Source organism: Gambusia affinis, linkage group LG10, assembly GCF_019740435.1.
Source record: "Gambusia affinis linkage group LG10, SWU_Gaff_1.0, whole genome shotgun sequence".
Lineage (NCBI taxonomy): Eukaryota > Metazoa > Chordata > Actinopteri > Cyprinodontiformes > Poeciliidae > Gambusia > Gambusia affinis.
The window spans coordinates 12,180,857-12,197,997 of NC_057877.1; the positions used below are offsets into that span (position 1 = coordinate 12,180,857).

The window sequence follows — 17,141 nt, forward strand, 5'->3', positions numbered from 1 at the left end:
GTAATCACTATATGAGGACACGGCACACTGGCCTTGGAGATGGAGGCGCCATGTGTCATTAGTCTCCTTTATCTCTTTTCCGTTGCCTTCTGTGGCATCAATGCAAAAACCATGCAGAATATGAATAAAAACAATCTTCACTCGTGTGCTGCTCAGTGATGAAGACGTGGAGAGGAAAAAGAAAGAGGTTTCGTGTCTTTGAAAGCACACAGGTGTTTTGAAAATACATGCCTTCATTTTAAAGGACTTTACACAGCAAATCCAGCAGGCCCAAATGAACTCGGTCAGAATTGACTTCAACACTTTTAAAGTGTCTATATGGGTCCACACCAGAAAGTGTTAATTTAACTCTTTTTGGAGAGTTGGTACCTTAATTCTTAATTAAGTGTCAAATATCCAATCTGTTGGGAGTTAATCATTTAACACTTACTAACACTAATTCAATGTTAGATCTCAATAGTAACTCTCACAGTTTTTTTTTTACTTCATAAGAGTTATTTGTAATTAATATTTAATAGGTATTTTATTGTTTTGAACTTTTAAAATTTATTTGGAAAATAAACATTTAATAAAGAGGCAATGATTTTCTCAAATGCATTTATTTCAAAACATATTACAACGTGGATTAATGTGCATGTTTCACGTCTCGCTTTCATTCACATATCGCTTATCAAAAGGTCTGAAATATCAGTAGAGCAATACAAAATGCAGCATGCTCAATACATTTTATGCTTTTGTTGATAAGAGACTGAGCCTCTCTGCAGTCCCCCAAAGAGCTGTTCACTCACTAACACAGACTGTTGTTGGGCTTGTTCATGAAGTCCATGTTATGTTTATAATAATCAGCATATTTATGTACATAAATATCTATGGTGAAAAAGTCATGAAGAAAACTTTAAACTAGAGGAAAAAAAATGTCTAAATTAGCTATGTGTTTAGCACTGGTACACAGGAAACAGACATGATTTGTTAACAGATTGAGTAGATTTTTCTAGTTCCAAAAATGAAAACCAAAAAAGTGTCAGTTCGTTCATTACTCTGAAGGAGAATGACCGTGCCGTTCAACAAACTACTGCGCTACTCTAAAGCAAACATTAATCACTTTAATAATTGATTTATTTGTTTAAACTACCTTAACATGCTCAACAGATTTTGCTTTACAAACCATATGTAAAAACCAGAACCTTTATCAAACATTGTAGTGCAATTAAGCTGAATCCAGCTCTTGGATCCAGAAAAATCAGCGAGCTGATTCAGTTTTTCTTGTGTTTGACAAGCTGTTCCACCTCCTTCATGAAACGCAGACAGAGCTCATCCTGCCACGGCAGGGCCACGCACTGCACCGCCACGGGCAGACCCTCAGCGCCGCTCACAGCCTAAAACACAAAGGTCCAGTGTGACGCCAAGCAAACTGCTCATATGGTCTCTGCTGCCACTTGGTGGACAAACGTGGTACTGGCATAGGCGAGATTCGCTGAGATTATCATGGAAGCTTCATGACTACGGGTAAACTATCAGTAAAGAGAGTCGGGCAAACAAACTGGATATGTAAAACAACCAAAGTGAATAAAGCTTCAAAAGGGAGACAGAAAAAAAAAATAGATAAACAGCTTTAGCTTGGAAAAATTTATTATCTTTGGCCAATTAGTTAATTTCTCCATAACTCTTGAGATGCTTTTACCCAGTAAAACATATTAACAAAAAACTTATAAAACAAAAAATAAAACTAGTGGTTCAACAAAACTTTAAAGAATAATTACTATAATTGTATTTTGTTGCATTTGGCGGTTTTTTATGGCCTACACAAAACAGTCTCACCAGTTTCTGCAACTTGTCCCAGGAGTCCTGATAAAGGCCCTTGAAATGCTCAAGATCCGCCTCGTCTTGAGCCGTCACCGTGGATACGGAGACAGCACCGGCCGGAAAATTAACGACATTGTATATCATTGTTAAGCTGGAGAGATCTGAAAGGAGAGCAGACCAAGAAAACTGCAGAACTTGAAAAAAGATTTAGGACTATTTCTGCAAACCTGACGTATCTTCACTCCAGGTACATTGTGACAAAATATTTTATTTTAAAAATCATTTTCAATGTAGAGATTTCAATAAAGAAAATCAGAATCTGGGAGTCCTGTGTTTTCCAGATACAGAGATTAATAAAAAATTATGACGCAGAGCTGCACTGTTTTCTATGAAAAGAGCAAAAGCTGGTGAAATTTGTAAGGGGACAGATCCACAGGTTTTAACAGATCCATTAAATTGTCACATCAAGAGACAATCCATATGTGGATTAAAAAACAAAACAAAACAACAACTCTAAAATGTGTGGAGAAAGCCTCTTTCATCAAATCATTCATTATTCTTCTATCTCCAGATGTTTTAGTAGGCACTTCTCATACAACCCTACTTGTGAGTTTGCCGCAGTACAAGAAGTTGAAGGCCGGTCCAATCATGGGGCAGAGCAGCACATCTATGTTGCATTTCCTCCAGTGTGCTATCGTCTCCAGAGTGTAGTCCTCAACATCAGCATGCAGCTTCCAAATGTCCGAGGGGGAACTGCAAACATCCAGGTGGGGAAGGACACGGAAGCATTTTGGTTCGACAAATAATTTGACAGACAACCATAAAACTAAAGCAGCCAATTTAAAGGACATAATCACACCTGACTCCGCAGAGGGCGCTGAGAACAGGAGGGATGCGACGAGACTGTGAGAATAACATGAAATGAGAATTAATCTGTATCTGTATTATATTCTCGATTCTGAAACAGTGAGGCAGAACTTACAAAGGGCTTCAGCAGGAATATGAGGATTCTCTTCATCCAGTAAGGGATGGAGTACATAATAATCTGAGGTTTGAAGCAGGGGTCCACAGGCTCTCCCTTCCTGAAACAGAAGCAGGATGACCGCCGTGATTCACTGGAAACACTGCACTACCTTCAGAACAGATCCGGCTATTGCTACCTTTATTTAACTAAAACTGATTTAATCACAGAATACAAAACGTTAACTACAATTGATAGAAATAGGTGGATAATTTTTTACATTTAATGGTGCAGAAGAGTATTTTGTTTCCATCATAGCAACTCAAATCTAGTTTTTTTTTTTCTTTTATTATTGTGCTTCCAAATTACAAATAGCCTTAAAATGTTATTAATGCACTCAAAACGTATAGTAAAACAACTTTTTTTTTTATTTTCATGTGTCTGACATCACTGGAACGCTTAGAATCCACACTTTAAACATGTATAAATAAATCAAAACGCCCTGACTTGTTGATGAGTTTGTCGTGGCCAGACATTTATAAAACAGCACCACCATTGTCATTAGCTGAGACTAAAGATTGCATATATTAAAATGTTGTTATTGTGGGGAATTTTCAAATTAGGTGGCCCATGAGTGTTCGTCAAGTGGTCCGTGACCACTGGGTTAATCAATGACACCAATGCTGCTTTTTGCAATAAATCATTGATTAAGGAAAAGCCTGCCTTATAAAGGGATTACTTATTTCAGTTTAACTAAAACACCAATAGGAAAGACAAAATTTTATCCAACTGACTACATTGTTTTCCACATACTCTCCTGAATCAATGTTGCAAAATGTTTTGTGGTATTCTGAAATTAAACACTAAACAATTCATGACTTTTAGAGGTTTTAATTGAGAAAAACAACATGCACACATTTACTGTGACAAATTTCAGAACGTCTGCAGTTCGCTCCGTTTGGATCTCATCTCAGTCTTGACTAATGCCGACACGTTAAAGTTTTGAGACTTTTTTGAGAACTGCCAGCTAGTAGCTATTGGAATTTAGATCTTGGAGTTTCAAGGCCATGGACGCCAAATTTCATTGACATTGAGCTGGAAAAAATGTTCATCACTAACTTCACATCTAGACAGACAAATTTAGAGACTGGGCATCCTGGAGATTATTTCCTTTCTCTTTGCAGTTGCACTAAGCCACTACATAAATTAAGGTTTTGTATTTTTATTACTTACATTTCATCAGACGGCTACTTCAAGCAAACTAAACTCAATGCAAACTGTTTATATTGCAGAATGTCTGTCAGTCTCTGAATCGCACACTAACAGGTGGTTGATGTTTTCCTACTTTCCAAACAGATTTTTTAAAACAATTAAAAAAAAAAAAAAAAACGTATTTTCTTAAAAAAAGAAATCTGTTTAGTTTAAACATGTAGATGTGGCAAACTGACTTAATTTTTTTTTTTTTTAGAAACAATGACATAAATCACATCACAAATGGTCACTATTGCTTTCTGACACAATATCCAACTCTGAAAGATTTATTTTAAACAGCTAACACTTTGTCCTGATTTCACAACTACTACAAAGTGCTGAAAAGGTTAATCATTGAGAAGAAATCTTAAGAGTCCTTTACAAAACATTAACTTTTGGGAAAATTTTTAACCAATCTTTGTAGTAGCTATGTTCAGAAAATGCCTTCTCTAAATTGGATGAGTCACTAATTATGTTTTAGCCACATCTCGCAAAATATTACTTTCAGTGTTTTTGCTGGATTTAAGACATGTACACACGGACTTACTTTCCACAAAAAGGAAACATTATCGGTTTAGTCAATGCCTTAAACATAACGGTAAAACACAACTTACAGTTTTTGTAGCAAGGTGGCAGCTCCATCTGCAAACACGCCCTTCATGATGAGTTCATTGATAGCATAACTCACCCTCGGAGGTTCATAAGGCACCACCTAACAGCAAAGATGAGCGCATCAGAAATGCTGCATATTTTACAAAGTTGTGGTCTTCACAGTAGTATCTGCAAAGATGTGTGTGTGCGCGGGTGGGTGTGTGTGCACGCGTCATGGCCTTACTGTGTGCCCGGCCTGCTCCAACAGAGCTTTGACCTCTCTGAGGCCGCGAATCATGCTCGGAGGAGACTGCGTGTACCCATCTTGTTCAAAGTAACCGATTCTGAGAGGCTTGGAGCTCTGGTATGTCTGCAGAAAAGTAATTTCCATTTATTTGGATTTTGCAACAGACTGCCAGTTGTTCAACAACATAAAAGATTATGTGTTCCTATACGCTACAGGTTTGACGCTTAATTAAAAAATTTGCCCAGTGGATTCACAATGATCTGATCCACCAAATTGGTCGATGAGGCAAACCGATACAGCTGGCATGAAAATAACTCCATATTGAAACATGATTGTTGTCGAGCTGAACAAAACAGCACCACATATGCTGACACACACTAACCCTTTAAAATGTACCTCTTTAAATGTAAATTGGTTTATTTTTTTAAAGCAGATAATTATATCCACTGCATAAGAATACATAATCAATTTCTCTCCTCAATGCCCAACAACAACAAAAAAAATGTCCTGTTTAAGGTCAGTTAGAATTACCAAAATTATTTGCATTTGTCAAATCCCAGCATAATGATGTTTTTTTGTTTTTTATGTTAAAAGAAAATATCCCCATTCACTTTCTTAATAGTTGATAAAATTTTACTTTAACCTGTTCAGAAAACCTTGATAAGAAAAAAAAAAAAATTCAACAGCAGAGGACACACCTGAAGATTAAAGGGTAAAGGGGGAACAGTTGGGTCCAAGGAAAACATGTGGTCACAGAGCAGAGCCTGCATGCACAGAGCTAAACTGTCCACGTCCCGCGCCAGGGGTCCAGGAGATGAAAGCACTAAGCCAACAAGAGGCGCAGCAATGTTAACAAAAAGTTCAACAAGAGAATGGTAATAGGTCACTGTGTAAAGTTGTGAGCACTATCAACACTTACCGCACTTTTGACCTCGGAAAATGGGAACAATGCCCTGCGAGCTAACAGTGACACAGAGTAAAGGTGAAGTGACTGTGTTAGAGGAATCCATAAAACTGACTGAAGTGTGCGCACCTGAGTCGGCCTGTTGTGGGTTTAAAGCCACAGATGCCGCAGAAACCGGCAGGTATGCGGATACTCCCCCCTACGTCGGTGCCAATGCCAAGAATGGAGCCCCCTCCACCAATCAGCGCCCCCTCCCCACCAGAGGAACCTCCAGAGGTCTTCTGGGGATTGTAAGGGTTGACCGTCTGTCCAAAGATGGGGTTACTGCAATCATAACTGCAAACGAAAGGCAAAAACAGACACGTATGAAGCCAGATATTTATATACAATGTGTAAAAATAGACACACAACCATTTTCTTTTTTCAAATTAAGAATAAAACACATTTTTAAACAATTCTGGGAAGCTCAGATAATTATCTTATGGTTCTTTTAAAGGCTATGTGCTTTTCATGCACTGTGTCATATATCTGTTTCAACTACAAATTCTAAGGACATAAGATATATTTTGTTATTTATGTGCAATGTGTGTGTCACAACAGTGCTACAGTTTTAAGTTACCTTAATAGTGCTTGTGGCAGGTTGGTTTTTGTGAAAGGAATGGCTCCTTGTTTCTTCAGTACTTCCACAATCACACTATCCTTCTTGGCTGGCTTGCTCAGATTTATGAGCACGCCGCAGGTGCAGTCATAGTTCTTTGTAGTAAGGAGATAAGAAGTAGAAAGAACAGAGGGCAGAATCAGAAGGTTGCAGGTCAAGGCAATACATCTCATCTTTATCCAGACAATGAGGAAAGATCACCACAGTGAAATTCTGCAAGTTTTCTACCTTGTATGAAACATTGTCTTTAATGCTGATAGGAACACCATACAGCAGGCCGTCCTTGTTGGAGCCAAATGTTCTCAGTTGGTCAAAACTCTCCAGCAAAATTTCTGTGCAGCAGTTCAGCTCCTTGTGCACAGCCAGAGCCTGTTTGAAAGGAAGCCGTTATTTGAATTAAACCTGCATTCAGATACTGAAAATATAATGGTCACATTGCAACTGAGGGTTTTATTAAAGCGTCTGGAGTGGTGAAAATGTCATAATGGAGACTGGACCTTTTCCATGTAGGAGTAAAACACATCCTCGGGGCACAGTGAACCTTCCTGCAGCTGCTTTGTCAACTCAGACAACGACAGTGACAATATGGCAGCAGAGTCACAGGATGGATGCTAGAAGAGAAGCAGCACAAATTATTGATTATATTTTAAGTTGGTTTTAAAGCTCAGGATTTCCCCCAGTGTATTATAAGCCTGGCAGGCCACCATACATTACTTGTGCCCCCACCAGGCTAAGCATTGGTTATTTCTTTAAGTCTTTTAAAAATGTCTCCATTTTTTAAGACTTTTTAGTTGCTGTTCAGGTATTAATCTGCCAATCTTTTGATAACACATAATTATCAAGTGAAATTTTCAAATTTTCTGCCAACTTTACAAAATTTTAACTCAAAAGGACATCCAGCGAATGACAGCCGGTGGCCCGTTGGCAGAATTAAAAGGTTTGTGAGCACAGCATGAACAGTGTTCTAACCATTGACTGGGCACATGGTGTGCTCACGTAAGCACATGTAAGCAAATTAGCTGTTCTTGGCACATTTTGTTTGCAGACTCATACATGGGAATAGTCTTAATAAAGATGTGTTCTTGAATAAATATGTATTTTAACTAACTTGATTTTATCAGACAGGATCCATTTAAGTGATCTGATTCCACAAGGTGGGGCAGTAATACAGTCTGGGTGTTGCTGGTCAAATTGAATCAGAAAAATGTCATAAATCACAGCTAAGAAATGATTCATTTAAGGATGTGGGTGTTATATTTCCACATGGTTGTTCAATACATTTTCTCCCCCTCAGTGAAATCGTGATTTGAAAATAGCTTTATCTTCTCGGGTTATCCTCATCTGATATGAAAGTTTGCTTAATAAACTGAAAAATTTAAGTGTTACCCCCACAAAAAAAAATCCTAAAGAAATTTGTAAGGGAGAAAGTACTTTTATCAAAGCAGTGTAATTATTACAGGGTCCTCTGGAGTCACTATTTCTGATACTCACAGATGTGTGATTTAAAAAATTAGAAGTCTCCCGCTGTAAGAAGCCTTAACATGTCAATGACAGATTGCAACATCAGGGTTCAAAGTTTGCACATATGCAATCTGACAACAAGTGGCAGTTAAAAATTTTAACATATGCGAATTAGAAGGAAATGATTAATAAATTAAATGTGCTTCCACATATTTCATACATTCCGAGCCAGGCCTCTTACCAACTGTTTGTACCGGAGCACCTCCTGCTCAGCTCGCTGCAGGCTCTCGGTCCTCCTACTCCTGGCTCTTTGGATCTTGTCCTTCGCTGCCCGGTTCCCGGTAACAGTCTGCACCACCATCAGCAGGGCACCCACCCCGCAGGCAACAGAGGTTAACAGAACCGCTGTCTGGCTCTCCACCATCACTCCCTTTACCAAGTCTTTCAGAGTTTCCATCCTCCCCCTGTCAGGTGCAGAGTCAGGCTAAACGAAGCTAGCAAACAGTTTATAGCGAGGACAATTACACTTCTTGGTTCACGTGCTACAGGGGCGTGGTTAGCTCATCATTATCACAAATCCTCTAGGAACTTCCTGCTTTCTGACTACCTTGAAAGATTTTCTCCGGCTCCCCAGTTTCTACAAGGGATGTATTTATATAAGATTTAGCTCTTTCCAGCAGGGGGCGCAACTACTGCATTCAAGAACGGATCGTGAAAGTTGGGAGTTGGAGGCACAATTAAATAAATAGATGAGTCTGAAAAATATATTTACATGGAAGACGATTAACGTTATAAATAAATTCAGAAAAATAAAAATGTAATTTTAATGTTTTAAAATCTTAAGCATTTTCCCCAAACAGATTATTATGATAGGTAAACTTTTTACAATAAAAGTCAGATAATAAGATTAACGACAGGTGATTGGTCTATACCTAAACAGCGGAGCAGGTTAACCAATCAGATGTTTGGATTTGATAAACAATATGTACTTCATGAATTGACACCTTTACAGTTAGATTCAAAATATCCATAGTAGAATAAATTTAAAGTAATAGTTTTGGTAAGTTTATCAATATGTGGGAGTAATATTGAAGGTTTTAGAGCCCAGCACCAAAAAAACCCTGAAACTGATCGCCTGTGCAGGTAGCTCAACATTAGGGCAATGGTAAGGAGCCCTTCCATCCTCAGAGACATGAAACCAAAAGCTGAATCATCAAAACTACCAACAGACAGATGGAAGAAGTTGGTCAGGAATTATAAGGGTTTCATTCTTTTAATGCTAAAAATGCTTTTGCACTGATTATTGACAAGGATATATATATATATATATTTTTTTTTTTACATGTTTTCCATTTGCTTTATTGAAATTTAAAACAGGCACATTGTTTTTATTTCCTGGACTTATTTTTTGGGTGATGTCTGAGTGACTCAATCTTGACAGTATAAAAATAAATTTCATTACTGACTGCATCAAAACTTTCAAATACAAAAAATATATCCATTTGGTTTCAGGATTTTTAACTTTTGATCCTTGACAGAGAAGAGTTGTGGTTATTTTTTATTTCCAAGCCTTTTGTTTTGAACGTGTTCCTTTTGTATGACTGGTATATTTTTAACATTTGGTGATTTGTTTTGCATCCTACGATCAGTAATTCTGTTGTTTGATATTACACACACACTAAAGCCCTCTTTTTGTTTAAGTTTCCTAAAGAGGAACTTTAAGGAACATAATACTTCTTGTTTTACTTCAGGTGAAAACATTTAAAACCTTTTAAGGATATCTTTTGATGAGTTCATTATTGTATAGAAATTGCTAATCACATTGACCTTTACTCAAAAATCAAGAGCAACCTGATAATCTCCCCATTGTTGGTTGCATAATCAAGAAATTTTGACATGATATATACGTAAGGTCTTACACACAAATTATGTTAACATGAATAATATTGTCAAAAACTTAAAAGGACACATGTAGAATTTGTGTTTCCAAGTCACTTTATTGACATATTGAATCACAATAAACTGCTGAACATTTTTTTTTCATATACTTAAGATATCATACATTTTAAAGTTACAACATGCAGCAATACATGGACGAGTTTAAAACCCCATCGTCCTGGTAATACGATTTTTGAAGAATGTTGTCAGTGAGTGGTCCAGCTAAGACGGACTTCATTTGACAGAATGGAACAGTTTGTGAGACACCTACAAAGAGAGGAGGCAGAAAATTCAGCCTGAGCAACAAACAAAGGGACACATGACTTTCTTAAACGATTTGAAGGAAATAAAACATCCAATACAGGAATGTATGTAAGGCTGAAGGGTCTTGTTCTGGTAGAATAATTCAGCCTCTCCACTTTCATCTCCTCTAGTTACCTCAATCTATCTTACCCTTTAACCATTGCTTCATTTACTTTCTCTTGGAAGCAGGAGGGCAAAGCTTGAATCGCTTTGTTTTGGTGCTAGCCACAGATTGACATTAGTCATAGTAAAATTCCAACTGTAGTATCAAGCCAATGTATTAATTTTGTTGATTTAATCATCTTGCTGGGTCAAACAGGCTAATGTACTTACGCAATGGTCCCGAGCATGGAGGAAGTCAAACAATTCCTCAGTACAATCCTCCTGTGTCTGAGACCGAGAGCCAACTCTGGTCTCGCAAAGCTCCAAACGTTCCCGGGTATGGACGCAGTGCTTTGTCTCCTCACACTTCTGACGGAAGGTTTCAAGAGGGTCCTGTAACCAAAGTATTGGCTTGGTGTTAAAACAAGCTATGCACTGCTAGCTATAATCAATTATTAGTGATTAAGCTTCAAAGGGTAGAACTGGCGCAAATATTAGGGATTGTGCAAAGTTTAAAGCTTCAACCGAGACCACGCCTCCAGCAAAAAAAATATATAAATCGTTTCTCAATAGCTAGGAGTCCAGACCCTGTGTAGGAAGCAAACAAAGTGGAACAAGGAGCTGGTTTTTACCAAGATAACCTTGGAGCAGGAGTACTATCCGAAAATGGGCCCTCACAGATGGATCATGTAAATGCCGGCATCTACTATGAGCCTAGTTCTGCAAGAACATCTTCCAAATCGTCAAGCTTGAGTGGAAGGAAAGGCGCGCGACCTGCACCGAGGTGATGGAGGAGACGATGCTTATAGTGCGCGCTCCCAGCCGCGCGCCTTTTTCAATACCGTAATTATAAAGCAGTCTTTGCCATCACTCTTACTGGTTTCGAAAAAAATCTATCTAAAATAAACAAACAAATGAAATGTATTGAATTATCGGCGCAATTAGTTAGTTTATATATATATTTAATTATGGCTATCATAAAAACCATGTGATTAAAAGTAATAAATGCCTCTGACAAGGCTATTTCTGGTGGAATATATGGCGGTCTCTCTGTGCACGAGGGCAGCAAAAATATATACAATAAAGCAGATGATCTTTGCATATCTCTATGTGTTTGTTTATGCCTTCCCGCATGGAAAATAAATTAATTTAAAAATGGTCTGAAAATCCTGAGTGGCACTTAAATAAAAATAACTCAAAGATAAATGCTGCTGCTGACTTACCACCATGTCCTCCTCTTCCTCCTGAAACAGACAGAACCAAATCAATAGCATCATTCACTTCCAATCACCTAACATTTTTATCCAGATCTGTAAACCTTTCTATATAATAAATATATTTTTAAAAGACATCTAGTTTATACTTGTATTATCCTAGGATGTTTTCGTATCAATGAACCCGAACTTAATATTAAATATAGAGCACTAACATCAACGTTAGCATTGGCTAACGTTGATGTTAGCATTGAAGCTAGCTATCTTGGATGTGGATAGCTACTTTTGTACAAAATGTCATCAGTGTATATTAATGTTCTTAATAAGAAATTATTACTAACATCTTCTGGTTCTCCTTTCACGACTGTCTTCTGCCCGAAAACCATATTTGAATGTTTTATTCTTGATTTCCTGTCAAACCACGGCTCTTGGAGGACACCTCAGGTCAAGACAGCTAGCCGGCTGATGTTGAAAACAAGCACTACGTTTCCGGTTCCGGTATATTGTAAATAAAATTTAAGTGCTTCTTGGTTGTTTACTTATTTATTGTTATAATCTAGTGAAATCAGTCAGTAGTCAGTTGAACATCAACTAAATTGATTCACAGGGACATACGCATTATTTACAGATAGTCAACTTTTAAAATTCTCCTTGGACAAAAAAAAAAAAGAAAAGAAAAGAAAAATGCAAGCATATATGGTCAAGAACAAGCTTACTGCTGCCATCGTTCGTTATAAAGTGGTACTACAGTACAACAGTTCTTGCAGTGACAAAGAAAGTTGTTTGATCATATCGACAATCTGTCAATTAATTGGACCAAATTATTTTGAAGGGAAGTAAAATTATGAAACTTTTTTATAATATATCACAGCCTGTCAAAAGTGTTAAACTAAGTATTGCTTTTATAATAATCGAGTAAATATTAAGAACATTAATCCACATTGCATTCATTGCCCCATGAATGCAATGAATTATGTTTATTCATAATTCATTGCATTTATGGCGCTTACAAAACTACGAATGCGTCTTGTCAAAATCTGAGCACTTTGTAGCACCTTACAAGACACCTCTGCTGAATTGCACACAAGCTGGGTTGCTGGTTCTTTTGCATTTTCATTATGACAAAAGGCAAAACAACTCACTAGAGAAATGATGAGTAAGCCTTCTGAGTCAAGTGAACTTTGAAGCTGGAGATTTGACTTCACAGCAAAAATCCACTCCCTCCATGAACTCTGAATTTTTGATCCACAATAAAAAACAATACATTTTCTTCTAAGTCAATAGATGTATTAAAGTTAATCAATTACTGCAGTGCAACACCTTTAATTTTGTCATGAAGCAAATAGAGATCAGAGTCCAGTGAAATAAGCAACTTATTTCTCCAGAGACAACAAATATTGATCAGTACCTTTACAGATGGTACAGAGCGAAAATTTTCTTCTTCACATAACATAATCTTTTTTCCTTAGAAACAAATTAAAAGCTTCCTGACCGTCCAGGTTGGCAGAATGGATTTGTTTTTTTCCATATTTGGTTTCTTTTTTGATTGGGATTTAAAGAGTCTACTGCTGTTTGCAGTGGTTTTCATCATCACTGCGGATTATGTTAAAAACCGTCGACCACGTGGCTTCCCTCCAGGACCCAGAGCTCTACCAATTGTGGGAAACATATTTACATGGGACCAAAGCAAGCCCCATGAGAAGCTGATTGAGGTATAGAATAATTTTAGACTATAACCAAACAGTGCTAGTTTAACAAGTCATGTTTTATTTGCTTGTTTCCCTCTTACCCAGCTGGCAAGGACTTATGGAGATGTATACAGTCTAAGATTTGGTCAGAATTGGGCAGTGGTGTTAAATGGATTCGATGCCATCAAGGAGGGTTTGGTTGTAAATGGAGACAACATGGTGGACCGCCCAGTACTTGCTTTGCAGGACGAAATAGGAGGCGGATTAGGTAGGAAAAGGATTCTTAAGATTAAGCATAATTGTGCATAATTGCAATTCTTAATACTCACCAAAAGCGTATGTATATTATGTGTTGTAAAACTGGATTAAATAAATACAAAGCATTCATCAAAGTTTCAATAATAATAATAATAATAATAATATGATCACTTTTATTATTAGTAGTAGTAATATTACCTTTTTCTTTGTCATCAGGTGTTATATTCAGTAATGGAAACCTCTGGAAACAGCAGAGACGCTTTGCTCTTTCAACCCTCAAATACTTTGGGTTCGGGAAGAAGTCTCTTGAGCCTGTCATCCTGGATGAATTCACACATTGCGCAGAAGAGATCCGAGGCCATAAAGGTACCCATTTAGCATTCAGAGACAGTTTCACAAGGGTCAGCTGCTCAATTTACTTGACATTTTTCTGCTAAATTCCAAAGGAAAGCCTGTGAATCCACATCTCATCATCAACAAGGCCGTCTCCAACATCATCTGCCACCTGGTCTTTGGTCACCGCTTTGAGTACGGGGACAAGAAGTTTGTGAAACTGATGCTGCTGTTTGACAAGGCACTCCACATTGAAGCTTCTATTTGGGCACAGGTACTGTGTTTTAAAGCTGTTAATGAAATGCTGAGGTTACCTGTCAAGACAGAGTACATGCAACACATACCAGTTAGTAGTAGTAATTATACGAGTGGTAGTATGTTACTACTACGTATTTGCAAGTGCACATGCTGCAAGTATGCCCAAAGCTGTAAATAATCAAGCCTGTTATCCAAGGAATGAACACTAGAAGGAGAAAGCAGAGTAGTAGCAATTTCATGACAGTCCACTACTTCCTATTAATCCTGATATTTATTAGCTCAGTCTGTCCTTTTAATCTATTCTTCTGTTCAGCTCTACAATTCCTTTACTCTGCTGATGAGATTGTTGCCAGGTCCACATCAGACCCTCAAACAGATCTGGAGCGATGTGAAGAAGTTCATACGAGAAGAGCTGAACCAGCACAAGAAGAACTGGGATCCTTCAAACAGCAAAGATTACATTGACTGCTACCTGCAGGAGATTGAAAAGGTGACTGATAAACACTTTTGTTGTAGTAATCAATCCTAGTGCAGGAGCACAGATCTACTTTCAAACTTACCACCATAACTTTGAGCAAAGCCAGACTGCAATCTACAGTTTAATCATGTTCCAGAGTTCAAGCAGCTCACTTGTAGATTCTTAAAATTAAAATTGCTATACAAGTTTCATCTGAGTGGATGTTGCTGTATTCTTGTTTTGTTTTTTTCCCCTCCACATATGTCCACAGTATAAAGCACAGAATGGCAGCACATTTGATGAAGAAAATTTGATCATGTGTGTCCTGGATCTGTTTGTGGCTGGATCAGAAACCACATCCACCACCCTGCGATGGGCATTTCTCTACATGGCTAAATACCCTGAAATCCAAGGTGCAAAAACTCATCCAAATAATGCTCCATTAGTAACACACAAACGCTCAAAGTCCCTGAGTTTCTAAGTTACATTTGACAATCTGAATGTGAATTTTATTTGCACAGAAAAGGTCCAAGCAGAGATAGACAGAGTAATTGGACAGTCCAGACAGCCGTCTATGGAGGATCGTGCCAACATTCCCTACACAGATGCCGTAATCCACGAGATCCTCAGGATAGGCACCATTGCCCCTCTTGCCTTGCCACACTCTACCAACAAAGAAGTCCAGCTAGGAAGTTACACCATCCCAAAGGTGACTTCCCAAAAGACTATTTGTAGTGACATTTTATGTTGCAACCTATTTGTTGTAGTTAAACACTTTTATTTCATATTCACCAGGAAGTGCTGATAATCCCTAATCTAGCTTCAGTGCTGCTTGATAGGAAAGAATGGGAAACGCCTTTCACCTTTAACCCAGCACACTTCCTGAATGACAAGGGCAAGTTTGAAAAAAAAACAGCTTTCATCCCTTTCTCTGCTGGTAAGGAATCTAAACAGCCATGCATTGTGTTTCATACCTTATTATCTTTTTTTACATTGCAACCACAAACCTCAATGTTTTTTATTGGAATTCCTTTAAGACAGATTGACAAACATTGTATATTATTGTAAAATGGGTAGAAACATATTTGTTGTTTTGTAGTCATATTTAAATGTAGAAATGTCAAAAGTGCTGTGCATTTGTATCCAGCCCCTTCTACTGGGATACCCTCTAGTAAAAATATATGCAAAAAAAGGGCCAGTATTGTGGAGACAATGAATACAGGTTAAAGTAGTGAGGAAATTTAAAGCAGGGTTAGCTTTTATCCTAAACTCTTTACAATTCATGGAAAACTCTTCCACCCATAACCTAAAAATGGAAAAATTACGGCACAACTGCAAGGTTGTCAAAACATGTTTGCCCAACCCTTTATTGAGATACTTAATTGCTGCTCAAGGATCTGCAAAGATCATTTGATGATTGTACTTTTCATTATGCACTAAGTTTGCCTATTTATATTCTACAACTTATATTGCTCGAAACTGAGAAGGACATAAATGTTCTGTATAGTGACTTGGGTTTATTATTAGTTATTAGTTGCACCGCCTCTCTAATTTTTCTGTCTCAGGAAAGCGTCTGTGTCTGGGAGAAAACCTGGCCAGGATGGAACTTTTCCTCTTTTTCACGTCCTTCATGCAGCACTTCACTTTCTCAATGCCGCCTGGAGTAAAGGCGGTGATGGATTACCGTGCAGGAATCACTCTGGCACCAAAACCATATGAAATCTGCATAACACCACGCTAAGACCAACGTTTTCATTATTTTAAAGAAATGCAAGAGCAAAAAAAAAAAAGCATACCTGCCATGCCTTTCTCCCCACAAACATCAATTTCTGCTGTATAAGTGCATACTGTGAAATATTTTGTTTTCAATTGTGAAGACTTCTACTTAATTGCAGATTTTGTTTAGACGAGTGTCTTACAGGAAAAAAATACCTAGAAAACACAGTTTCAGGTAGTTTTGGAAGAGCGATCAAGCCATTTCCCAATGATTTGGTGTTCATCATTCAACAAACAGCAACAATGACATACTGAAAATTTCCAATCTTTCTAGGTGTGAATGCAAATTCCTCCAGAATTGAGAGAAAATGCAAAACAAACCATTAACTACACCTAGGCTTTCAAAGGCCACAAACAAGTTTTCAGTTAAAAAAAATTATAAAAACAGATGTTTTATGATTGTATTGGTAGAAAATCAAAAAAAAAAAAAAAGAGCATGTAAGTTTCAGAGAGAGAAGATCCAAAGTGATGGAGAACCCAGTCAGCATTTTTCAGAGAAATTAATAGGAACATGGCAGTACAGAAAAAGTTCGCATAGCTGCTTCATTGCAACAAATCGAAAGGAATCAACATTCATTAGTTATTCCTTTTAATACAGTGTATTTTGCTTATTTTGGTTTTGCAGTTTTAAATTGCTTGCTTGTTGTGATTTGATGCTCTACTGTTCTCCTGCCAGAAGATATTAAAAATGTACTTGCTTTACTTTGAACTGAATCCTCTACTTTACTGCAATTTCTGTTCTCCATTTCATTTAAGCCTAATTTATTGTATTTAATTTAATTTAAGTTTATGTTTTAAGCTTTGTTCAGGGTAATTCATGGTGCTTTAAAAGAAAAAACAGGCAATAAGACTCATTAGAAACACATAATACTTTGGAAATTTTGATTTTAGAAAATAAAACGTTAAGTGCCATATAAAAACAACATTATGTGGAAATA

The 17,141-nt window shown here is 37.4% G+C and overlaps 3 protein-coding genes across 4 annotated transcripts; 1 reads left to right on the forward strand and 2 right to left on the reverse strand.

Moving 5' to 3' along the window:
* Positions 1-583: 583 nt before the first annotated feature.
* Positions 584-8,682, reverse strand: LOC122838031 (vitamin D3 hydroxylase-associated protein-like). The gene is made up of 14 exons (XM_044128328.1): positions 8,118-8,682; positions 6,913-7,026; positions 6,644-6,784; positions 6,377-6,510; positions 5,887-6,093; positions 5,773-5,813; positions 5,552-5,676; positions 4,851-4,976; positions 4,630-4,727; positions 2,786-2,885; positions 2,663-2,706; positions 2,408-2,556; positions 1,819-1,964; positions 584-1,376 (listed from the first exon to the last, which is right to left on the reverse strand). The coding sequence occupies exons 1-14, from the start codon at positions 8,331-8,333 to the stop codon at positions 1,254-1,256; spliced, it is 1,764 nt and encodes a 587-aa protein (XP_043984263.1). The 5' UTR covers positions 8,334-8,682; the 3' UTR covers positions 584-1,253.
* Positions 8,683-9,853: 1,171 nt separating this feature from the next.
* On the reverse strand, positions 9,854-11,931 carry LOC122838034 (cytochrome b-c1 complex subunit 6, mitochondrial-like). The gene is made up of 4 exons (XM_044128332.1): positions 11,775-11,931; positions 11,443-11,463; positions 10,451-10,612; positions 9,854-10,081 (listed from the first exon to the last, which is right to left on the reverse strand). Exons 1-4 carry the CDS (start codon positions 11,817-11,819, stop codon positions 10,049-10,051), a joined length of 261 nt encoding a protein of 86 aa, XP_043984267.1. The 5' UTR covers positions 11,820-11,931; the 3' UTR covers positions 9,854-10,048.
* A 152-nt stretch (positions 11,932-12,083) lies between these two features.
* Positions 12,084-16,917, forward strand: LOC122838033 (cytochrome P450 2J4-like). 2 transcript variants are annotated; one of them, XM_044128331.1, is made up of 10 exons: positions 12,084-12,932; positions 13,012-13,145; positions 13,227-13,389; positions 13,596-13,745; positions 13,826-13,986; positions 14,284-14,460; positions 14,699-14,840; positions 14,949-15,136; positions 15,223-15,364; positions 15,993-16,917. In XM_044128331.1, exons 3-10 carry the CDS (start codon positions 13,338-13,340, stop codon positions 16,166-16,168), a joined length of 1,188 nt encoding a protein of 395 aa, XP_043984266.1. In that variant the 5' UTR covers positions 12,084-12,932; positions 13,012-13,145; positions 13,227-13,337; the 3' UTR covers positions 16,169-16,917. The 2 variants fall into 2 exon arrangements, with proteins under 2 accessions (XP_043984266.1, XP_043984265.1); XM_044128330.1 differs by having other exon boundaries at positions 12,084-13,145.
* Positions 16,918-17,141: the final 224 nt, after the last annotated feature.

What these genes read in the sequence shown, in the direction of transcription:
- LOC122838034 (XM_044128332.1), bottom strand. Translation starts at nt 11,819, where the DNA reads ATGGTTTTCGGGCAGAAGACAGTCGTGAAAGGAGAACCAGAAGAT. An exon ending in TGAAAGGAGAACCAGAAGAT is followed by an intron (nt 11,464 to 11,774) that starts GTTAGTAATAAT and finishes TGTCTGTTTCAG; the next exon opens with GAGGAAGAGGAGGACATGGT. An exon ending in TCCATGCTCGGGACCATTGC is followed by an intron (nt 10,082 to 10,450) that starts GTAAGTACATTA and finishes CTCTCTTTGTAG; the next exon opens with GTGTCTCACAAACTGTTCCA.
- LOC122838033 (XM_044128330.1), top strand. Translation starts at nt 12,942, where the DNA reads ATGGATTTGTTTTTTTCCATATTTGGTTTCTTTTTTGATTGGGATTTA. An exon ending in AGAGATCCGAGGCCATAAAG is followed by an intron (nt 13,746 to 13,825) that starts GTACCCATTTAG and finishes TAAATTCCAAAG; the next exon opens with GAAAGCCTGTGAATCCACAT. An exon ending in AAGCTTCTATTTGGGCACAG is followed by an intron (nt 13,987 to 14,283) that starts GTACTGTGTTTT and finishes TCTTCTGTTCAG; the next exon opens with CTCTACAATTCCTTTACTCT.
- LOC122838031 (XM_044128328.1), bottom strand. Translation starts at nt 8,333, where the DNA reads ATGGAAACTCTGAAAGACTTGGTAAAGGGAGTGATGGTGGAGAGCCAG. An exon ending in TTTACTCCTACATGGAAAAG is followed by an intron (nt 6,785 to 6,912) that starts GTCCAGTCTCCA and finishes CCTTTCAAACAG; the next exon opens with GCTCTGGCTGTGCACAAGGA. An exon ending in AAGACAATGTTTCATACAAG is followed by an intron (nt 6,511 to 6,643) that starts GTAGAAAACTTG and finishes CTTACTACAAAG; the next exon opens with AACTATGACTGCACCTGCGG.